The 24,953-nt window shown below is 43.3% G+C and overlaps 1 protein-coding gene across 1 annotated transcript in view; it reads left to right on the top strand.

The window, feature by feature from the left end:
• The window catches only part of LOC132817309 (desmin-like), a 167,015-nt gene that overhangs the window by 69,378 nt on the left and 72,684 nt on the right, over window positions 1-24,953 (top strand). The window contains exon 4 of the mRNA XM_060827720.1: window positions 21,836-21,994. Within this exon, the coding sequence (XP_060683703.1) occupies window positions 21,836-21,994 (159 nt within the window). The remainder of the gene's footprint in view (window positions 1-21,835; window positions 21,995-24,953) is intronic.

Here is a 24,953-nt window from a genome sequence, read left to right as displayed (position 1 = left end):
TCCACCTTATGTAAGCTGCCTTCTTCCTTTTGATGAGAAGTTCCTCTGTTCTCGTCATCCAATGTTCCTTAATCTTACCCCTTCTTACCTGTCTCAGAGGAACAAATTTGTACGAAACTCGCAACAATTGCTCCTTAAATAGTGTCCATGTGCCTGCTATGCCCTTTCTATGGAACAATTGTTCCCAGTCTGTACTTCCCAACTGCTGTCTGATAGCGTCATAATTTGCTTTTCCCCAATTAAATATCTTCCCTCGGTAACTGCTCCCTTCCCTCTCCAAGGCTGTACTAAGTGTGAAGCAGTTGTGATCACTGTCACCAAAGTGCTCTCCCACCGTGAGATCTGACACCTGTCCTGGCTCGTTGCCGAGCAACAAATCCAAAATGGCCTCTCCCCTCTTCGGCCTGTCTACATACTGAGTAGGGAAACCCTCCTGAACACACCTGACAAAAACGGCCCCATCCAAACCATCTGCACTAAGGAGGTTCCAGTCAATATTGGGAAAATTGAAATCACCCATAACAACAACCCTGCTACTTTTGCATTTTTCCAGAATCTGCCCGCCTGTGAGATCTTCAATCTCTCTACTGCTATTAGGGGTCTGTAGAAAACCCCCAATGAGGTGGCTGTTCCCTTGCTGTTTCTAACTTCCACCCATACTGACTCAGTCGACAAACCTTCCTCAACAATCCTCATTTCTGTAGCTGTGCTGCTCTCTCTGATTAGCAATGCTACACCCCCGCCGCTTTTTCCACCCTCCCTGTTCTTTTTAAACATTCTAAACCCTGGAACATCAAGCAACCATTCCTGCCCCCGTGAAACCCACGTCTCCATTATCGCCACAACATCGTAGCCTCAAGTAATGATCCATGCTCTGAGTTCGTCACTCTTATTTCGGACACTCCTTGCATTAAAGCAGACACACTTTAACCGTTCCCTTTGTTTCATCGCATGAGAAACCTTTCTGATAGATTCACTACATCCTGTCACTGCCCCATCTACAACTACCCCCCTCTCAGATGTGTACCTCTGATTCCCACCCCCCTGCCAAACTAGTTTAAACCCTCCCGAACCACATAAGCAAATCTCCCACCAGGATATTTGTGCCCCTCCAGTTCAGGTGCAACCCGTCCTTCATGTACAGGTCCCACCTTCCCCAGAAGGTATCCCAATGGTCTAGGTATCTGAAGCCGTCCCTCCTGCACCAACCTCGCAGCCACGTGTTAAGCTGAATTCGCTGACTGTTCTTCATCTCACTTTCTCGTGGCACCGGTAGCAAATCTGAGATCTCTCTTTGTCCTGCTCTTCAGCTTCCAACCTAACTCTCTGTAGTCACTTTTTAAATCCTCAAACTACTTCTCCCAATCAGAAAATGTCCTGTTGGTGGTGGCATAAGTGAAGAATGATCCCATTTTAAGACAAATGATAGATCTGGGCTAAAAAGGAGAGGCGATGGGAGCCACTCAGAACTCAGGCCATACATGCCCCACAGATAGATGCTGTTGGTTCTGAATGGTTGTCTGCTATGGAGAATGAGGAGGATCATCTCTCCAAATTTACAATATAAGGTCAGAAGTTGCTGGAAAAGCTCAGCAGATCTGGCAGCATCTGTGAAGACAAATCAAAGTTAACATTTCAGGTCTGGTGACCCTTCTTCAGAAGTTTTTCCAGCAACTTCTGTTATTGTTTCTGATTTACAACATCTACAGTTCATTTGGTTTTTATGATAGAAGATGCTCAACCAGTTGCACCAGATGAATTGCTGCGACATAAATGTAATCCCAATTTGGTGACTCTGTTGAAGCTGCTGCACAAGCAGGGTGGAGAAGATGAAAGCACTCACCAGAACCTATTTTTGGTGGCTGAATTTGGATGCTTGTGTCAAAGAAAAAGCCAGCTTAAGCCAAGTCAGAAATGAACTGCCATTGTAACCTTTACATTCCTGAAAATGGTCCAAGATGTAGCAACATGTTCACCTTGATTGCCAAGGAGAACCAATGATCCCAGATGTCCTGAAGGGAAACAGACTCCAAATGGCACTATTTTTGTCAGGGTGACAAAATAGGTATAAAACAATGAAGTAGGAAGGAGTACGGCCAGTCAAAGACAGAAGTGGGAAGTTGTATGTGGACCCTGTGGAGATTGAAGAGGTGCTAAATGAATATTTATCATCTGTTTTCACTCAGGAAAAGGAGAATATTGTCAAGGAGAAGACTGAGATACAGGCTGTTAGACTAGAAAGGAGTGAGGTTCGTAAGGAGGTGGTGTTATCACTTCTAGAAGGTGTAAAAATAGACAAGTCCCCTGGGCCGGATGGAATTTTTCTGAGAATTCTCTGGGAAGCTAGGGAGGAGATGGCCAAGCCTTTGACTTTGATATTCGAATCATCATTGATACAGGTTTAGTACCAGAGGACTGGAGTTTGCAAATGTTGTGCCCTTGTTCAAGAAGGGCAGTAAGGATAAGTCAGGTAATTATAGACTAGTGAGCCTTCTGTTGTAGGAAAGGTTTTGGAAAGGATGATAAGAGATAGGATTTATAATCATCTTGCAATTATCAGTTTGATTGGAAATAGAATCATCAAGAGTAGGTCATGTCTCACAAACCTATTGAGTTTTTTGAGAAGGTGACCAAGCATGTGGATGTGAATATGGCCGTTATAGAGTCATAGAGATGTACTGCATGGAAGCAGATGTTTTGGTCCAACCCGTCCATGCCAACCAGATATCCCAACCCAATCTAGTCCCACCTGCCGGCCCATATCCCTCCAAACCTTTTCTATTCATATACCCATCCAAATGCCTCTTAAATGTTGTAATTGTACCAGCCTCCACCACTTCCTCTGGCAGCTCATTCCATACATGTACCACCCTCTGTGTGGAAAAAGTTGCCCCGTAGGTCTCTTTTATATCGTTCCCTTCTCACACTAAACCTATGCCCTCTGGTAAAGAAAAAAAACTAATTAAGATTGTAGTGGTAACAGCATGCTAACCAGTTGTTTACAGCACACCTAATGGTGGAACTACTATCATTGTAGTGTCCATGTCGATGATCTGGCATGTCTTGCAGAGGTTGCAGTGGCAAGGCAGCCTCCAAACTTCAGGTAAGGTCCCCCAAGGACTTCAAGATACACAATAATGCAGAACTGCCAAGGAGAAACTGATAACCAGGTTCCGTACCCATGAAGACAGCCTCAACTGTGATTGGGTTGGGATATCTGGTCGGCATGGACAGGTTGGACTGATGGGTCTGTTTCCATCTGTACATCTCTATGACTCTATTAGCTTTGTGGGATGTGGGCGTCACTGACTGGGCCAGCATTTATTGTGCATCCCCAGTTACCCTTCAGAAGGTGGCGGTGAGCTGCCTCCTTGAACTGCTGCAGTCTACCTGCTGTGGGTTGACCCACAATGCGTTTAGGGAGAGAATTCCAGGATTTTGACTCAGCAACAGTGAAGGAATGCAATGTATTTCTCAGTCAGGATGGTGAGTGGCGTAGTGGGAAATTTGAGATTGGTAGTGTTCTCAATTATATGCTGCCCTTGTCCATTTAGATGGAAGTAGTCATGGGTTTGGAATGTGCTGTCTTAGGGTCTTTGGTGAATTTCTACTGAGCGTTGGTGGTGGAGGGAGAGGATGCTTGTTGGCGCAGTGTGAAGCAAGTGGCTGTTTTGTCCTGGATGGTGTCAAGCTGCTTGAGTGTTGTTGGGGTTGCGCTCATCCAGGCAAGTGGATTACAAAGGTGAAGTGAGAGTGACAGCCCTTAACATCAAGATTGCATTCAACCGAGCGTGGCATCACGGAGCCCTCGCAAAACTGGAATCAGTGGGTATGAAGGGGAAAGCTGTGGTGTGCTGCTGACTTGTGTTTTGTATGTGGCTGTGAGGAGATGAGTTACTCACTGGAGTATTCCTAGCCTCTAACATACTCATGGGTTTATGTGGTGAATCCAGTTGAGTTTCTGATCAATGATAATTCCCAGGATGTTAATAGTGGTGGATTCAGTGTTGATAGCACCACCAAATGTCAAGGGGCGGTGGTTATATTGTCTTTTGTGATGGTCATAGCCTAGCATTTGTGTAGCATGAATGTTATTTGCCACTTGTCAGCCCAAGGCTGGCTATTATCCAGGTTTTGTTGCATTTGAATATGGACTGTTTCAGTAATTGAGGAGTCATGAATGGTGCAATTATTGGTGAACATCCCCACTTCTAACCTTATGATGGAAGGAAGGTCATTGGTGAAGCAGTTGAAGATGGTTGGACCTAGGTTACTATCCGAAGGAACTGCTGCAGAGATGCCCTGGAGCTGAGACGACTGGCCTCCAACAACCACAACCATTTTCCTCTGTGTCAGGAATAACTCTACACCACAGCTTTCCCCTTCATACCCACTGATTCCAGTTTTGTGAGGGCTCCATGATGCCACGCTCGGTTGAATACAGTCTTGATGTTAAGGGCTGTCACTCTCACTTCACCTTTGTAATCCAGTTCGTTTGTCCATGTTTGAACCAATGTAATGAGATCAGGAGCTGAGGGGCCCTGGTGGAAACCAAACTGGGCGTCACTGAGCAGGTGCTACTTGAATGCACTATTGATGACCCTTTCCATCTCTTTACTGATGATCGAGAGTAGACTGATGGGGAAATAATTGGCTGGGTTGGATTTGTCCTGCTTTTTATGTACAGGACATAGCTGGGCTATTTTTCACATTGTCAGGTAGAGGCCAGTGTTGTAACTGCACTGGAGCACCTTGGCTAGGGGAGCAACAAGTTCTGGAGCACAAGAAACCTACTCTACTAAATGACACAGCAGTGAATCTACAGTTATTGCCTTTGTTGTTTGACTTCATGTATCTCTAGACATCAGAGTCTGTCTAGGAAAAATTAACAAACAGCGAAATTCACAGCTGACCTTGGAAGAACCTGTGTAGGAGAGCTCACTACAAGAACACACAAGTGTATAGTTTTTAGGTGTAATCTTCCTGTAAGTCTACAGTAGTGAGTTGAATGGGTTCTTTGTTGTTTATACGTTTTATTGAGATTTATCGTGATTAAATTTTGAAAATATAAACCATAAGTAATAATTTGCCTGGAACACTATTTTTAGAGCAAAAAATGGCACTATTTTCTTGGTCTAGGCAAAAATGAGGACTGCAGATGCTGGAGATTAGAGTCATGAGTGTGGTGCTGGAAAAGCACAGCAGATCAGGCAGCATCCGAGAAGCAGGCAAATTGATATTTCAGGCAAAAACCCACTCTCCTCTCTTTTCTGGGGCTATAGATTGTGAAGGAGCAAAGATGGCCTTTGTAGAGTGATATGTTCTTCCTGTTGGATATGGGAGTTCAGGGAGAGTTTCCATGCTGATGATTATGTCTGCAGGAAGTGTCTTTGGTTGCAAATCCTATTAGATCACATGGATCAATTGGAATGGCAGTTAGAGGCAATAAGGAATCCACAAGAGCTACGGGGTGTGATGAATGGCAGTTATAGGAAGGCAGAAAAGCCGCAGATAGAGTCAGGTACATAGTTAACTCCAGGAAAGGTAAGGAGGTAGGCAGGTAGTGCAGGAGTCTTCTATGGCTATCCCCATTTCAAACAAGTATGCTATATTGGAAAATGTAGGGAGTTGAGGTTCTGCATGTAAGTTTGCTTGCTGAGCTGGAAGGTTCATTTTCAAACATTTTGTCGCCGTGCTAGGTAACATTGTCAGTGAGGAGAAAGTGAGGACTGCAGATGCTGGAGATCGGAGTTGAGTGTGTGATGCTGGAAAAGCACAGCAGGTCAGGCAGCATCTGAGGAGCAGGAGAATTGACATTTCCTGATGAAGGGCTTATGCCCGGAACATCGATTTTCCAGCACCACACTCTCAACCAACATTATCAGTGAGCCTTTGGTGAAGCGCTGGTGTTATGTCCAGCTTGCTATTTATGTGTTTAGATTTCCTTGGGTTGGTATCGACAATAAAGACATTGTTATCCTACCTGCAGACACAGGACATTTGATGGTCATTTTAAACCGAAGAGATTATGTTGAGAAAGCAAATACACTACTTGCAGATACTGACGCTTGCCAACAGGTGGTGATAGACTAGACCCCACAACTAGAGAACCGAATCACAGCCCTACTCAATTAAAACTTCAGAATCTGGAGAATTAAAAAAGGCAGACTTCCAGAAAATGAAACCAGAAGGATCCAGCACACCACACTTCTACAGATTACCCAAAGTTCACAAACCAGGAGCCCCCTTAGACCCATAGTCTCACTACCTGGAACATCAGTGTGCAGATTAGCCAAGGAACTCCACCAAAGACTAAAACACTTAGTATAAGAGTCATGCCATTCCATTCACTCCATCCAAGAATTCCTGAAGACTGTCAAAGACACCAAGATAGAAGAGGATGAAATAATGGTTTCTTTTGATGTAACAGCCTTGTTCACATCCGTCAGCATCAAGCTGACCAAAGAAACTCTGACTGCACTATTAGTAGAACCAAAGACACATACAACAGACACCACCAACTTCATCAGCAAGGACAGTATCATCAAGCTAGTGGTCCTATGCCTTATCACTCACTTCACTTTCAATAACAAAACCAACAGAACACCTCTGTTATCAGAGATCCCATGGTTCTTAGCAGAGGCAGTAACACAGAGACTTTACCAAACATCCACCCCAAACTTTGGGTCTGCTATATGGTTGACACCTTTGTCATCACGAAACGAAACAAATTAGAGGAAACTTTCAAGACTATCAATAATATCCTTACTGGCATAAATACAGACCAAATACTGAACTGCAGAAGCAAATCATCCCAACGCCCACAAACGAAGCCACCACACACTGCAGCACAGAGGAACTACAAAGAGCAGAGGAAAATCACCTGTACAGTGTATTCAAAAAGAACGGGTACCCAATGAACACAGTCCACCGATTTCTCAGCAACAAACCCAAACAAGCAGACACAATGTACCCAGCAACCCTAGCCACTTCCATCTGCATCAAAGACATTTTGGGAATGACTGCCAGACTACTCAGATCCCTTGGCATCATGGTAGTCCACAAACCGACCAACACACTAAAGCAGCAGCTAATGAACTTAAAAGACCAAAACACCAAACAACAAGCAAAATAAACATCATTTACAAAATACTTTGCAAGAACTGTAACAAACACAGCTGCAAATGTGTTGCTGGTCAAAGCACAGCAGGTTAGGCAGCATCTCAGGAATAGAGAACACAACGTTGGATAAACAGTAGAAAACTAGCAACCAGGATACATGAACAACAACTAGCCACAAAAAGACATGACCCACTATCATGAGTATCCTTACGTGCACATGCGGAAGGACACTACTGTGACTGGGACAAGACATCCATCCCAGGACAAGCCAAACAGAGACATGCATGGGAATTCCTAGAAACATGGCATTCCAACCGGAACTCTATCAACAAACACATCGAGTTAGATCCCATCTACCTCCCCTGAGAAATAGAGCAGGAAATGATATTACCAAAGGAAATGACATCATCAAACTACACAAGTAGCAAACAGGACATAACACCAGCACTTCAGCAGAGGCTCACTTATGATGTTACCTAGCATGGTGATGAAACGTCTGAAAAGAAACCTTCCAACTCAGCGAGCAAACTTACATCTCAGGGGAATGTAGCACAAACACCAAGTTTCTGGTATCAAGATTGGCTGTGATGTAATGAGAGGTATATTGGATTCCAAGTGATCAATTGTGGTAGGGGACTCTCCAGTCAGAGGCACAGACAGACATTTCTGCGGTCAGCAATGAAAAATCAGAATGGTGTGTTGTTTCCCTGGTGCCAGGATCAAGGATATCTCTGAGAGGTTGCAAAATGTTCTCAAGGGGGAGAGGGGCCAGCAAGAGGTCATTGTACATATTGGAACCAACGATATAGAAATGGAAAAGGATGAGATTCTGAAGGGAGAATATAGAAAGTTAGGCAGGAATTTAAAAAGGAGGTCCTTGAGGATATTAATATCTGGATTACTCTCAGTGCTCCGAGCTAGTGAGTGCAAGAACAGGAGGATAGAACAGATGAATATGTGGCTGAGAAGCTGGTGCAGGGGAGGAGGGTTCACATTTTTGGATCATTGGAATCTCTTCTGAGGTAGAAGTGATCTGTACAAGAAAGATGGATTGCACCTGAATTGGAAGGGGACTAATATACATGCAGGGAAATCTGTAGAACTGCTTGGGACGATTTAAACTAGTAAGGTGGGGGGGGAGGTGGGGGGACCCAGGGAAATGGTGAGGAAAGAGATCAATCTGAGACTGGTACTATTGAGAAGAGGAGTGAGTCAAACAGTCAGGGTAGGCAGGAACAAAGCAGAGAACAAGATAAGATTGATAAAATAAACTGCACTTATTTCAGTGCAAGGGGTGTAACACGGAAGGCACTTGAACTCAGGGCATGGTTAGGAATATTGGACTGAAATATCATAGCAATTGCACCCCAATGGCTCAGGGATGGACAGAACTGGCAGCTTAATGTTCCAGGATACAAATGCTATGGGGGGGGGTGCAAGAGAGGAGGGGGAGTGGCGTTTTTGATAAGGGTTAGTATTACTGCTGTACTTAGGGAGGATATGTCTGGGAATATATCCAAGGAAGTTATTTGGGTGGAACTGAGAAATAAGGAAGGGATGATCACCTTACTGGGATTGTATTATAGGCCCCCCGAATAGTTAGCGGGAAATTGAGAAAGAAATTTGTGAGGAGCTTTCAGTTATCTGTAAGAATATCAGGGTGGTTATTGGTAGGGGATTTTAACTTTCCAAACATAGATTGGGACTTCCATAGTGTTAAGGGTTTAGACGGAGAGGAATTTAAGAGTGTACAAGAAAATTTTCTGATTCAGTATGTGGATGTGCCCACAAGAGAAGGTGCAAAACTTGGCCTACTCTTGGGAAATAAGATTGGGCAGGTGACTGAGCTATCAATGGGGGAGGCAGCGACCATGATTATATTAGCTTTAAAATAGTGATAGAAAAGAATTGACTGGATCTAAAAGTTGAAGTTCTGAATTGGAGGAAAGCTAATTTTGATGGTATTAAGCAAACATTTTCAAAAGCTGATTTAGGACAGATGTTCGCTGGGCACGGCTGGAAATTGGAAAGCTTTCAAAAATGAGAGAACGAAAGTCCAGAGACAGTATGTTCCTATTAGGGTGAAAGGAAAGGCTGGTAGATGTAGGGAAAGCTGGATGACTAGAGAAATTGAGGTTTAGGATTAGAAAAAAAGGAAGCATATGTCAGGTATAGACAGGAGAGAGCGAATGAATCCTTAGAGTATAAAGGTAGTAAGAGTATACTTAAGAGGGAAATCGGGAGGGCAAAAAGGGGACAGGAATAGCTTTGGCAAAGAAGGTTAAGGAGAATCCAAAGGGTTTTTGCAAATACATTATAGTCAAAAGGGCAACTAGGGAGAGAATAGGGCTTCTCAAAGATCAGCAAGGCGGCATTTGTGTGGAGCCACAGAAAATGGGGGAAGTACAACACTTTGCATCAGTGTTTACTGTCGAGAAGGACATAAAAGGTATAGAATGTGGGAAAATAGATGATGACAGCTTGACAAATGTCCGTTTTACAGAGGAGGTATTGGATGTCTTGAAATGCTTAAAAGTGAATAATTCCCCAGGACCTGATCAGGTGTACTCTAGAACTCTGTGGGAAGCTAGGGAAGTGATTGCTGGGCCCTTTGCAGAATTATTTGTATCATCAATAGTCACAGGTGAGGTGCTGGAAGACTGGTGGTTGGCTACCATGTTGCCACTATTTAAGAAGGGTGGTAAGGACAAGCCAGGGAACTATTTATTGTTGGAGGATCCCGAGGGACAGGATTTACATGTATTTGGAAAGGCAGGGACTGATTAGGAATAGTCAGCATGGTTTTTATGCGTGGGAAATCATGTCTCATGACCTTTATTGAGTTTTTTGAAGAAGTAACAAAGAAGATTGATGAGGGCAGACCAGTAGGCGTGATCTATATGGACTTCAGTAAGACATTCGACAAGGTTCCCCATGAGAGAATTTTGATTCAGAACGTTTCAAGAAGACAGAGGGTGGTGAATGGAGGGTTACTTTTCAGACTGGAGGCTTGTGACCAATCCTGTGCCACATTGATTGGTACTGGGTCCACTGCTTTTTGTCATTTATTTAAATGATTTGGATGTGAACATAGGAGGTATAATTAGTAAATTTGCAGATGACACTAAAATTGGTGGTGTAGTGGACAGCAAAGAAGTTTACCTCAGTGCAACAGCATCTTGATCACATGGGCCCATAGACTGAGGGGTTGCAGATGGAGTTTAATTTAAATAAGTGCAAGGTGATGCATTTTGGAAAAGCAAATCAGAGCAGGCCTTATAGACTTCATGGTAAGGTCCTAGGGAGTGTTGCTGAACAAAGAGACCTTGGAGTGCAGATTCATAGGTGTTTGAAAGTAGAGTCACAGGTAGATAGGATAGTGAAGAAGGCGTTTGGTATGCTTTCTTTTATTGGTCAGAGCTTGAGTATAGGAGTTGGGAGGTCACGTTGCAGATGTACAGGACATTGGTGAGGCCACCTTTGTTGCATGCAATTCTGGTCTCCCTGCAATATGAAGGTTATTGTGAAACTTGAAAGGGTTCAGAAAAGATTTATAAGGTTGTTACCAGGCTTGGAGGATTTGAGCTATAGAGCGAGGCTGAATAGGCTGGGACTGTTTTCCTTGGAGTGTCGGAGGCTGAAGGGTAACAATATAGAGGTTTATAAAATCATGAGGGGCATGGACAGGGTAGACAAAGCTTTTTTCCCCATGTGCGGGAGTCCAGAACTAGAGGGCATAGGTTTAGGGTGAGAGGGGAAAGATATAAAAGGGACCCAGGGGACAACTTTTTCACTCAGAGGGTGGTGTGTGTATGGAATGAGCTGCCAGAGGAAGTGGTGGAGGCTGATACAACTACAACATTTAAAAGGCATCTGGATGGGTATATGAATAGGAAGGGTTTAGCGGGATATGGGCCAAGTGCTGGCAACTTTGACTAGATTAGGTTAGGGTATCTGGTTGGAATGGGCGAGTTGGCCTAAAGGGTCTGTTTCCGTGCTGTATATCTCTATCACTCTGACAGTAAGCCTTCTGTACAGTTGCCAGAATGTTGTCAGGACCTGTAGCCTTTGCAGTATCCAGTGCCTCAAACGGTTTCCTGATATCGTATGAAGTGAATCAAATTGGCTAAAGATTGGTATCCATAATGCTGGGGACTGCTGGCGGAGGCCAAGATGGATAATCCACTTCACACTTGCGGCTGAATATTGCTGCGAAAGCTTCATCCTTATTGTTTGCCCTAATGTTGCTGAGCTCTTCCGACATTGAGGTTGGAGATATTTATGGAACCTCTTTCTTCAATGAGCTGTTTAATTGTCTCCTACCATTCATGACTGGATGTGGCTGGACTGCAGAGTTTAGTTCTGGTCCATTGGTTGTGGGATTGCTGAGTTGTATCTATCATTGGCTGCTCTTGTTGTTTAGCAATGCAAGTAGTCCTGTTTGGCAACTTCGCCAGGTTGACACCTCATCTTCAGGAATGCCTGGTACTGCTCCTGGCATGCCCTCCTGCACTGTGTGTTGATCCCCAGCTTGATGGTAATGGTTGAGCGGCTTTGTGCCAGACTATGAGGTTACAGATTGTGCTAGAGTGCAGTTCTGCAGCTGTTGATGACCCACAGTGCCTCATGGATGCCCATTCTTGACTTACTAGATCTGTTTGAAGTCTGTCCCATTTTGCACAGTGATAGTGCCACACAACAAGGTTGAGGTTATTCTCAATGTGAATTCAGGACTTTGTCTCCACAAAGTCGCTCTTACTGATACTGTCATGGACAGAGATGCATTTGCAGCCAGCAGATTGGTAAGGATGAGGTCAGGTCTGTTTTCCCCCTTGTTGGTTCCGTCACTACCTGCCACAGACCCAGTCTAGAGTAGACGAGCAAGATGCTGCAAGAATACAGCAAGCCAGGCAGCATCACAAGGTGGAGAAGGCCCAAAACATCTACTTCTCCACCTCCTGATGCTGTCTGGCTTTGCATTCCAGCTGCTGCAGTTTTTTTTGTTTCTAATTAAGTTTGTACCACTGTGAAGTCTCTTCAAAGGATGCCCACTTTAAAGAAGTTCTCTGCCTCCCTCATTCGCAGATCCAGCCTCATAGCTATGTCTTTTAGGACCTGACCAGCTCGATCAGTAGTACTGCTGCCAAGCCACTCTTGGTGGTGGACCATTGAAATCCGCTACCCACAGTACATTTTATACTTCTACCATCCTCTGTGCTTTCTCCTAGTGTTGTTTAACGTGGAGTGGTACTGATTCATCAGCTGAGGGAGGACAGTATATGATAATCAGCAGGAGGTTTTCTTGCACTGTTTAACCTGAAGCCTTCATGGGGTCTGGAGTCAGTATTGACGACTCTCAGAGCAACTGTTCCTGACGGTATCCCACTGCCACCCCCTCTGCTGTGTCTGTCCTGCTTGCGAGACAGGACATATCCCGGGATGGTGATGGCGGTGTCTGGGACATAGTCATACTCACAGAATCATACCGTACAGGCAATGTCAGGCTGTTGCCTTACTAGTCTGTGAGGCAGCTCTCCCAATTTTGGCCCTAGCTCCCAGATGCTCGTGAGGAGGAGTTTGCAGGGTTGACACGGCTGTTTCTGCCATTGTCTTTTCCAGTGCCTCAGCTGATACTTGGTGATGAGTCACGTTTGTACAGTTTTGGATTATTTGTTACTTTGGTTAGATCTCAACATGCGACTTTTATATCTATCATATTATTCCAGCCATTTGGTTTGTTTCCAGCACCACCTCACTTTTAAATGTTTGTAATTATCTCTTCACCTCAATTAGTTGGACTATAGGTCATCTGTTGACACTTTACTCACTTATAAATAGAAAGCAGGAGACAACAGCTTCCCTTCACTTGGAGGTGGCCACTGATGATGTTACCGAGCCAGGTAATGGAACGTCTGGAAATCAAATCTACAGCTCAGCGAGCAAACCTACACCCTAAACTCTACTCACATTATCTGACATTTTTGATCACCTGCAGAGACTTATTATTCAGCCTGTCTACACTCCACTCAGACCATTTGTAAGATCTTTTCATCTCTCTGCCTGTAAATTATGTGCCTGTGTGCTTCTCTTCACTCCACGTGACGAAGGAGCAGCACTCCAAAAGCTCAAATAAACCTGTTGGACTGTAACCTGGGGTTGTGTGACTTCCGATCTGGAACTACCATCACCTCAGAACCTCCAGATGGAGCCAGACCTTGCGTCCTGAAGGCAACACACTGTCCCCACAGCAGCACGTTGTAGTGAGGATACCATTCCTGTGGAAGAAACTTTCTTTACGTTCCCTAAGGACTAGCCTATACCAGAGGTTCTCAGTGTCTCTAGGGTGAATCCTGCACCAGAAAAGTAAGAAGATCCTGGCACGAGACAGATACCTGCCAAATAGAGCCTCTTATTAAATAGTGCATATTGTTCATTGTATCTAATGCAACTGTGTGTCATATCCATGGAAATAGTTTTGCTGCTCTAACATATATGTTATATGTAAATACAGGGGTTGTTTGATGAAGGGAAGGTTTGCAGGTTAAGTACTGTAGTTGGTGTACATTATGTTGGGACAGTGTCCCTTTTAAGAGGTGAGTCACATGATCACTGGTGAGTGATCAGTCAGGTTTGCAGGTTTGTGCCCATTTGTCTTGTGCTGTTACAGAATGCACAGCAACTGAATAAATCTTCCTCTTGGATTGCAGTAGACAATAGGTTTGTATGTTCTTACTATACTGGAGTGTAGTAACTGACCAGCGCAGACTAACTTGTATTTCACAACTAGCCATGTCCCTAACAGAGCTGTTTCAGTGCTTTCCTTGCTGTAGGTGAATCCATTCTTTTTTTGGTCCCTAGTTTTACTTTGAAACATCATGTCATAGCCTCACATCAGCCTCATAAATCTCATCATCCTTTCCATGCATGTCTAAGCTATGTTACAGGCTGATTGTTCTCTCTCTGGAACCTCTGTGTACCTCCCAAACTCTCTTCAACATTGCTGTTTGTTGACTGCTTTTAAAAATACATTTTTGAGAAGGATGTTGTGAAACTTTGAAGGGTTCAGAAAAGATTTACAAGAATGTTGCCAGGGTTGGAGGATTTGAGCTATAGGCAGAGGCTATATTGGCTGGGGCTGTTTTCCTTGGAGCGTCGGAGGCTGAGGGTGACCTTACAGAGGTTTATAAAATCATGAGCATGGATAGGATAAGTAGACCAGGTCTTCTCCCTGCGGTGGGGTAGTCCAGAATTAGAGGGCATAAGTTTAGGGTGAGAGAGGAAAAATTTAAAAGAGATCTCGGGCAATGTTTGCATTAGAGGGTGGTGTGTGTATGGAATGAGCTGCCAGAGGAAGTGGTGGAGGCTGGTATGATTGCAACATTTAAAAGGCATCTGGATAGGTCCATGAATTGCAAGGGTTTGGAGCGATATGGGCCAAGTGTTAGCAAATAGGACTAGATTAGGTTAGGATGTCTGGTCAGCATGGATGAGTTGGATTGAAGGGTCTGTTTCCGTGCTGTACATCTCTCTGACTCTAAGTGGGTATCGCTAGATTGCCCAACATTCATTCCCTATCCTGTTTACCCTGGAGGAAATGTTCATGAACTGCCTCCTTAAGTCCATTTGCTCAAGGAAGGCCTATGATGGCATTAGGGAGGAAGTTCTCAGATTTTGGCTGACAGGCCCTGAAAGAAAAGTGTTTTATATTTCCAAGTCTGGACGACGAGTGGCCTAGAGGGGAACCTACAGGTCATGGTGTTGGGTGGTGTTCTCGTATATCTGCTTCTCTTGTCTTACCAGATGGTTGTAATTGTTGGTTTACACAGGACATAGAACACACATCTACCAGCACACGGAGAGGCAGGAAAATACCCAAAGGAACTCAAGCTTTAACATTGGCAGATTCTGTCAAAGGAGCCTTGGTGAATTTATGCAGTGCGTCTTGTAAATAGCACACAATGATGCTCAGTGTTGGTAGTGGTGTGGCTGAATATTTGTTGATGTGGTGCCAATCAAGTAGGCTGCTTTGTCATATTGCTGAGCTTCTTGAGTATCATTGGAGCTTCATTCATCTCGGCAACTAAGGAGTATTCCATCACACTTGTAACTCATATCTTGTAGACCATGGGCAAGCTGTGGGGAGTTAGGAGGTGAGTTGCTCACTGCAAGCTTCCTCGCCTCTGACCTGCTCTTCTAACCACAAATCTTAAATGGCTAGTCCAGTTCAGTTTCTAGTCAGTGGTAACTCCCAGGATACCATCCAAAAGAACTGAGGATGCTGTAAATCAGAAATAAAAATGGAAATTGCTGGAAAAGCTCAGCAGGTCTGGCAGAAATCAGAGTTAACATTTTGAGTCGAGTGACCCTTCTAGGCAGATATCCTAAATTAATTTGCCAGCATTTGGCTCATATCCCTGTAAACCATTCCTATTTGTACACCCATTTTAAATGTTATTATTGTACCAGGCTCCACCACTTCCTCAGCTAGCTCGTTCCTTACACACACCACCCTCTGTGTGAAAAAGTTGCTTCTTAGGTCCCTGTTAAATTATTCCCCTCTCACCTTAAACCTATGCCCTCTGGTTTTGGACTGCCCCACTCTGGGGAAAAGACCTTGTTTATTTATCCTATCCATGCCCCTCATGATTTTATGAATCTCTATAAGGTCACCCCCTCAGCCTCTGATGGTCCAGGGAAAATTAGAATCTTTCTTGCTAGAAGCTAGTGAAGCTTGAGTTGTTGCTTGTAGAGAAAAGGAGGCTCTCTTTTTACATAGTGGGTAGCTATTTTGTTTGTGGAGGTGGATTTAGTCTCTTAGAAGACAATTAGATTAAGTATATGGGGGTGGGGGGAGAAAAACCAGCAGGCAATAGCAAAAGGTTTGTTGGTTGCATTAGTGAATCAAATTTGCAGATGGTTGATTCAGTTAGGCAAATTGCAAATTTTGTGCCGTAATCACTTTTTAATTCTGATTAGATTACTTACAGTGTGGAAACAGGCCCTTTGGCCCAACAAGCCCACACTGACCCGCCGAAGCGCAACCCAACCAGACCCATTCTGCTACATTTACCCCTTCACCTAACACTACGGGCAATTTAGCATGGCCAATTCACCTAACCTGCACATGTTTGGACTATGGGAGGAAACCGGAGCACCCGGAGGAAACCCACACAGGCACGGGGAGAATGTGCAAACTCCACACAGTCAGTCGCCTGAGGCAGGAATTGAACCCGGGTCTCTGGCACTGTGAGGCAGCAGTAATAGCCACCGTGCCACCATGCCGCCCAATTCTATCTAACCATTGCTCTCTATCTTTTCTTCTAACCAGTGGAGGAATCCTTTTGCTAATTGTTCCCCAGTTCCAGATGTTGTGAACGTAATCAAGACTCTGCAAAGCCATAGTATGACTTATAATTATGAAAGAATTGTGAACTGTTACATGGTTTGATTGAAATTGTTGGAAATGTCTGCCTTGGAGAAGAAATTATTGAGAGGATATACTCAATAGATCAGGCAGCATCTGTGGAGAGAAGCAGTTTTATTTCACTCGTCCACGGGATCTCAGTGTCGCTGGCTAGGCCATCATTTATTCTCCGTTATTAATTTACCTTAAGAAGGTGGAGATTCACTGCAGTACACTTCAGTAGCAGTTTGGTTTGCTAGGACTGATTCACAGCACTTTCTAAACCCATGACAACTGCCATTTACTAGGACAACACCAGCAGATACGTTAGCACACCACCACCTGCAGGCTGTCCCCCAAGCCACTCACCATCCAAGTTTGGAAGTATAGTGCTGTTCCTTCAGTGTCACTGGGTCAAAATCCTAGAATTCCCTCCCAAACAGCATTGTGGGTCAACCTGCAGCACTTGGACAGCAGCAATTCAAAAAGACAGCTCGCTACCACCTCCTTAAGGGCAACTAGGGACAGGTACTAAATGCTAGAGACACCCATATCCCACAAATGAATTTTGAAAAAGGTCTATTTAAAACATTGGAGCAGGAGGAGCCCATTCAGTCCTTTGAACCTTCTCCGCCATTCATCACAATCATGGCTGATCTCCAACTCAACAGCCTAATTCTGCATTCTCCCCATAACCTTTGGTCCCATTCACCCCAAGTGCTATATCTAGCCGCTCTCTTGAGTATATTGTGTTTTGGCATCAACTACTTCCTGTGGGAATGATTTCTACAGGCGCACCACTTTTTGGTTGAAGAAATGTCTCCTCATCTTCATCCTAAATGGACCTTCCCGAATCCTCAGACTGTGATCCCTGGTTCTGGACACATCCACTATCGGGAACATCCTCCCTGCATCTACTCTGTCCATTCCTGTTAGAATTTTAAAGGTCTCCAAGACATTCCCTCCTCACCCGTCTGAACTCCAGTGAAAACAATACAAATCTAGTCAACCTCTCTTCATATGTCAGTCCCGCCATCCCTAGAATCAGCTTGGTAAACCTTTCTTCCAATCCCTCAAGAGCAAGAGAATCCTTCCTCAGAAACAGAGACTAAAACTGCACACAGTATTCTAGGTATGGCCTCCTCAAAGCCCTGTATAACTGCAACAACACATCCCTGCACCTGTACTCGAAACCTCTCGCAATGAAAGCCAACAAACCATTTGCTGCCTTTACCACCTGCTGCACCTGCATGCTTTCCTTCAGTCACAGGTGCACAAAAACACCCAGGTCCCACTGCACACTCTCCTCTCCACCTGCAGCCAATCAGGTCGTAATCTGCTGTCTTGCTTTTTCTTCTAAAGTGAATAATCTTGCATTATCCAAATTATGCAGCATCTGTCATTGATTTGCCCACTCACCCAACCTGTCCAGATCATGCTGAAGCATGTCTGCATTCTTAGAACATAGAACATAGAAAGGTACAGCACAGAACAGGCTCTTTGGCCCACAATGTTGTGCCGAGGTTTAATCCTAATGTAAGATATAACCTACACACCCCTCAACTCACTGCTATCCATGTGCACGTTCAGAAGTTGCTTAAATGTCCCTACTGACTCTGCTTCCACCACTACAGCTGGCAACATACTCCATACATTCACAACTCTCTGCATAAAGAACCTTCCTCTGACTCTCCTTTATACCTTCCTCCTAATATCTTCAAACTATGACTCCTCGTACCAGTTGATCCTGCCCTGGAGAAAAGTCTCTGCCTATTGACTCTATCTATCCCACTCATTATCTTGTATACCTCGGTCAGGTCTCTTCTCTTCCTCCTTTTGTCCAGAGAGAAAAGTCCGAGCTTATTCAACCTTTCTTCATAAGGCAAGCCCTCCAGTCCAGGCAGCATCCTGGTAAACCTTCTTTGCACCCTCTCCAAAGCCTCTGTATCTTTCCTATAGTAGGTTGACCAGAAGTGGACACAATATTCCAAGTGTGGTCTCTCCAGGGACTTGTAGAGCTGTAGCAAAACCTCGCGGCTCTTAAATTTGATTCCCCATTAATGAAAGCCAAAACACCATATGCTTTCTTAACAACCCTATCCACTTGGGTGGCAACTTTGGGGAATCTATGTACTTGCCCTCTGTCCCTCCACATTGTCAAGAATCCTGTCTTTAATCCTATATTCAGCATTTGAGTTCGACCTTCCAAAATGCATCACTTTGGACTCCATCTGCCATTTCTCAGCCCAGCTCTGCATCCTGTCTATGTCACGCTGCAGCCTGCAACAGCCCTCTATACTACCAACAGCACCTCCAATTATTGTGTCATCTGCAAATTTACTAACCCACCCCTCAACCTCCTCATCCAAATCATTTATTAAAACCTACAAAGAGCAGAGGCCCAAGAACAGAGCCCTGCGGAACCCCACTCAACCCTGTCCTCCAGGCAGAATACTTTCCATCTACAACCACTCTCTGCTTTCTATCAGTCAGCCAATTCTGAATCCAGATAGCCAAATCTCCCTGTATCCCATACTTCCTGACTTTATGAATTCTTGTCACAGTTCACCCTCCCATCCAACTTGGTATCATCTACAAACTTTGAGATGTTACACACTGTTCCGTCATCCAAATTGTTAATATATTGTGAATAGCTGGGGTCCTAGCACTGATCTCTGTGGCGCCTCAATAGTTACTACCTTCCAATTTGATTAGGACCCATTAATTCCTTCTCTGTTTCCTCTCTGCCAACCAGTTTTCTATCAATTTCAATACACTTCCCCTAATCCCATGTACTTTAATCTTGCACAATAATCTCTTAGGTGGGACTTTATCAAATGTTTTCTGAAAGTCCAAATATACGACATTGACTGGCTCCCACTTGTCAACTCTAATTGTTACATCTTCATAGAAATCCAATAGATTTGTCAAGCATGATTTCCACTTCATAAATCATGCTGACCCTATACTAATTCTGCCACTGCTTTCTAAATGCTACACTATAGAGTTCTTGATTATGGATTTGAGAATTTTCCCCACCTCAGATGTTAGACTTAATGGTCAGTAATTCCCAGGTTTCTGTCTGCCTCCCTTTCTGAATATTGAAGGAACATTAGCTACCCTTCAATCTGAAGGACTCTTCTAGAGTCTATAGAACCCTGGAAGATGACCACCAATACATCCAGTATTTCAAGAGTCACTTTCTTAAGTACTCTGGGATGTAGATTATCAGGCCCTGGAGAGTTATCTGCCTTCAATCCCCTCAATTTTCCCAGCACCATTTTCTCTACTAATATTGATCTCCCTCATTTCTCCCTCTCACCAAATCTTGCATTCTCCAACATGTGTGTCCTGTTTTGTGAAGACAGAACCAAAATATGTATTCAGTTGCTCAGCCATTTCTTTGTCCCGTATTGTACATTCCTCCATTTCTGACTGTAGGGGACCTACATTTGTCATCACTAATCTCTTTCTCTTCACGGAGGCATTAAAAATTGAACCACATTGCTATGGGTCTGCAATCACATGTTGGTCAGACAGGTGACCTGACAGGTTTTTAACAGCAATCTGCAATGTTTTTGTGATAAGCATTACCGAGCTTAGCTTTTAATTCAATATTTATTAATTGATTTTGAATTCCATTTGTTGCAGTGCTGTGGCTGGAACCTGTGTCCCAGAGCATTAACCTGGACCTCTGATTGCTAAACTGAGTTGCCACCTCCCTATAATAGAGGTCAATTTATGGAGGCACAGGAGATGTCTCATGCTGGATGAAATGTTTTCAGTATATTTCTTTTATTTCATATATCCAGCATTCCCAGTATTTTGCTCTTTCAATAAGGCTGAGAGGAGACTGGGAAGAACGGTTCACATTGGAAGAACAATTGAGAACAAACAGTCACTGATTCAAAGTAATTGGCAAATGAGGCAATGGCAACATGAGTTAATACTCTTTGTGCAACGAGTGGTTAAGAGATTGTGATGGAAGCTGATACATTTGAGGACTTCACGAAGGAATTGGGTTATTATCTGAAGGGGAAAAACTTGCAGGACTGAGGGAAAAGACAGAACTGTGGAACAAGTGAATAGCTCATTCAGAGTTGTAACACAGGCATGACATGCAATTTGAATCTATTTAGGGGGAGTGTAATAGATTGATACCTAAACTGTGAAATTCGTCTTCTGAGGAAAAATTGGATAGGCTGGGCTTGTTTCCATTGCAATTTATAAGAATGAGCGGTGATTAATTAAAGTTTGTTGAGATCCTGAATAGCCCAAACAAGATGGACGTGGAAAGAGTGAGTGAGTGCAGGGCAAGGGCTCACTTTAAAAATTTAGGATCGCCCTTTTTAGGATAGAGGTGAGGAAGAGGATTTGCTCTCAGAAGTAAAATAGAAACAAGAACTGCAGATGCTGAAAATGTGACACACAAATAGAAATTGCAGGGGAAACTCAGCAGGTCTGGTGGCAGCTGTGGGGAGAGTTAACTTTTGAGTCCATTAACCCTTCCTGAGAACCAACAGACCTGCTAAATTTCTCCAGAGATTTCTGTTTGTGTTTTCTCTGAGGTTGTGCAACGTTGGAACTCTGCCTCAAAAGGCAGTGAAGCAGGGTTGTTGAATTTATTTGGTCAGAGAGATGGATGTTTGTGAGGCAAAGAAATTGAATGTTATCTGAATAGTTGGAAATGTGAAATTCAAAACATAAATTAGCTATAATCATACTGAGCGGTGCAACAGGTTCTAGGCTCTGAATGGACGCTGCTACTCCGAATTCATATTTTCCTATGATTAGCCTCCTTCTGAAATGTAACAGTTCTGAGATTCTTTGTCTCCTTTTCAATTAATTTGGCTTTGCTCCATGTTTCCCTTAATGAAAAAATTTCAGATATGGTTAAGTCTAGAGAAACAAAGGAAATTGTGTCTATGGAAAAGTAAATTGTGAAGTTGTTTGCCACAAAAACATAATGAAAAGTCACAGCCAATGCATCTGTAATTTTCCAATAGATGCAGACAGCGTGTCATTAAATTTACACTATGAAATATCAAAATGAAATAAATATGGTGAATCCAGAACATGATGTCAAAGGTAAGTCAGGCCAGTTAGAGCAGTTGACATTAACTTAAATTAAAATGATAAATAGCTAAAACAAGTCAGACATTAGGAGCACTCAAAAAGCAGCTGATTGTTATGTCTTATTGTATTTCAAAAGTCTCAAACTGCTTCACTTAAAATAACTCAATGGAATGAGCTATAATGAACCAAGCGGTCTTTTATGGTCCTTGATTTTACAGACGTTTTGACTTACAGGAGCGCATTTACTGGCAGAAGAAAGTAGAGCACATACAGAATCTTGAGCAAGGAGATACAAATAAATGCGAACTAGAACAGGTTCTGAAAGAAATTCATTGTGAATATGAACAGCTCGCTAAAAAGAATAAAGAGGATATGGAGAAATATAAGCAGAAGGTAAGTTTGGAAAATAGTCTCATACTCTACATTTTTCTAAAAATGTAATGACGACACACCAGTTAATGGCTGTCTTTATGAATGAATGAAATATAATTAGTCTTCTGCAATTAGACATACGGGCAGAATTTTACAGCTCCTTCACAGGAGTGGTTAAATAAAATTCTTACACCTCTCTGCCCAGACTGTTACAGTAGGACAGGGCCTCTGATAGCCCACCACCCTCGATGTATTCAAGGTCATTAAGTGTCTAATTATTGAAGAAAGGCTTTCGCAGATCAGGGCTGAAAATGTGTTGCTGGTTAAAACACAGCAGGTTAAGCAGCATCCAAGGAACAGGAAATTCGACGTTTCGGGCCAGAGCCCTTCATCAGGAATGAGGAGAGGGTGCCAGGCAGGCTAAGATAAAAGGTAGGGAGGAGGGACTTGGGGGAGGGGCGATGGAGATGTGATAGGTGGAAGGAGGTCAAGGTGAGGGTGATAGGCCGGAGTGGAGTGGGGGCGGAGAGGTCAGGAAAAGGATTGCAGGTTAGGAGGGCGGTGCTGAGTTCAAGGGAATCGACTGAGACAAGGTGGGGGGAGGGGAAATGAGGAAACTGGAGAAATCCGAGTTCATCCCTTGTGGCTGGAGATCAGGGAATGGGTGTTAATCTAGCAGATCATGCTGCTCAGGCTGAGGTGAGGGGAGGAAATGCCTTCATTGTTTCCTTTTAATTACCTTCCTTTGTAGATTGAGGCAACTGTCCTCCATCTCCCCCAAGGTCTGCCTTTGGGTGACATTGACACCACACAAGTGCTGGATAATTACCGTCTCCAATAAGATAGAATCTAACAGTCAGCTCTTGACGTTCAGCGGCATTTCCATCACTATCTCATCATTAAATACACACAAGAACTCCACCCCAACAGTTGTCTGTAGCAAGGAATTCTAAAAAAGAAAAAGTCTTAAATTGGTGCCCCTTTATTCTGAAAATAAGTTCCCTCATTCAAAGCCTTTCCATTAGGGGAAACATCTCTGTCAAGACTCTTAAAAATTCTCTATGTTTAAATGAGATCACCTCTCGTTCTTCTGAACTCCAGTGACTAAAGTCCCAACCTGTTCACCCTTTGCTGATAAGGCATTTGTATCAGGAATCATCCTGATGAAACTTCTCTGAACTGCCTCCAATGAAATGATTGCTTTTCTTAAATGAGGAGAGCAAAACTGCTTACAACACTGCAGGTATGGTCTCAGCTGCAGTAAGCATTCCCTACTCATACACCAACCTACTTGAAACAACGAAGGTAAAAACAATGACTGCAGATGTTGGAAACCAGATTCTGGAGTAGAGTGGTGCTGGAAAAGCACAGCAGTTCAGGCAGCATCCGAGGAGCAGGAAAATCGACATTTCGGGCAAAAGCCCTTCGTAGCTCTATTGCTGATGAAGGGCTTTTGCCGAAACATCGATTTTCCTGATACTTGAAATAAAGGCCAAAATTCCATTTGCCTTCCTGACTACCTGCTGCACCAGTGTGCTAGTTTTCTGTGTTCCATACACAACCCCCCCCCCACAAGTTCCTTTATATTGCAGTTTTCCATGGTTTGTCTCCATTTAAATAATATCCTGTTCTTTTATTCTCCCTTCCATTCCTCATTGACCAGTATTTGAGGTGGTCTTCATTTCCTTATCGATGCTTCATCTTTCAATGTATTGTTTCCAATTTCATTCTGAATAGATTCTTTGGTATAACTTTGAATTCCAAATGTGTTTGATGCATTTCTACTAAGAAGATTATCTAAACATAGCCTCATTCTTTTTACTTGCACCCATTTTCAAAAGTTGCACCTAAGAACTACATTTCCAAATCATCTCTTCCCTTTTCTTCCAGCCTAATTCTGTAGGCCTTTTTTCCAGTTAAAACACAGTCTTGAAATAATCCAAGGTATTCCTCCTGCAATATTTCAGTTTCTTTTACCTCTACTGGTTGTTCCATCAACCTTAGGGAGGTCAGTATTTTTGAACCTGTGAAGTTTTTTTCCCAAAATAAAACCCAATTCCTTCTGTAGGTATTTGTTTTACTTCTCCCACCACAGCTTCTCAATGTAAAATGGAAGCATGTTAACTTACTTCAATCATTTTACTTGTTCCATCCTTTCTTGTTTATTACTTTGGTGTCCCTGTGTCTATTCTCTAAGTCCAGTACATCTTCCATGTACAAATTTTCTATTTTCTTGTGAGATAGCATAGGTATCTGCCAGAACTGCTGCTTCTCCAATCTTTTAATAAAGTTTAAACGTGCAGAAATGGGATTCCCGAATTCTTTCATGCTTTCTCTCACATTCTCAACATTTTTCTGTAGGTTTAGTGATTTAAACCAGTGATTCCATAGCATTTCTTTCTCCCTCTACAGATGTCTGGTTAGTTTCTTTCTTTTCCTTAATTTAAACTGATAAGCTTCAGGGACATAATCGTAAGCATTGAATATTGTCTTTGACTGCTGAGGAAACGCTACCATTAAAAGTGTTCAAATTTGATGGGTAAGAAGTGTTGCATAGAGAGTTGATACTTAAAGCTGACGGGTACATGACTAGATGAAATGCACCCATATCTGTTGAAGGAAATGGGAGTGGAATTTTCAGTCTTCTATTAACTCAGAGAGGTCCCAAAAGACTGGAGAATTGCAAACATTACAACCTTATTCAACAATTACAGGCCAGTCAATTTAACTTCAGTGGTGGGAAAGCTTACAGAAACAATCCATCAGGAAATAGCAGGAATAGTAGTAGATGGATTAATTAGGGAGAATCAGCATGGATACCTGTAGAGGAAATCATGCTTGACTAGCATGCTGGAGGAAGTAATAGTGCCACACACAACAAACTTCTAAGAAAAATTATAGGCCCTGGAATAAAAGGGACAGTTTCAATGTGGATACAAAGTTAGCTGAGTGGCAGCAAACGGAGAGAATGGTCCAGTGA

This window comes from Hemiscyllium ocellatum, chromosome 7 (genome assembly GCF_020745735.1).
Source record: "Hemiscyllium ocellatum isolate sHemOce1 chromosome 7, sHemOce1.pat.X.cur, whole genome shotgun sequence".
Classification (NCBI taxonomy): Eukaryota; Metazoa; Chordata; class Chondrichthyes; order Orectolobiformes; family Hemiscylliidae; genus Hemiscyllium; species Hemiscyllium ocellatum.
The sequence above is the reverse complement of the archived record's forward strand: the minus strand, read 5'-3'. Positions and strand labels throughout refer to the sequence as shown.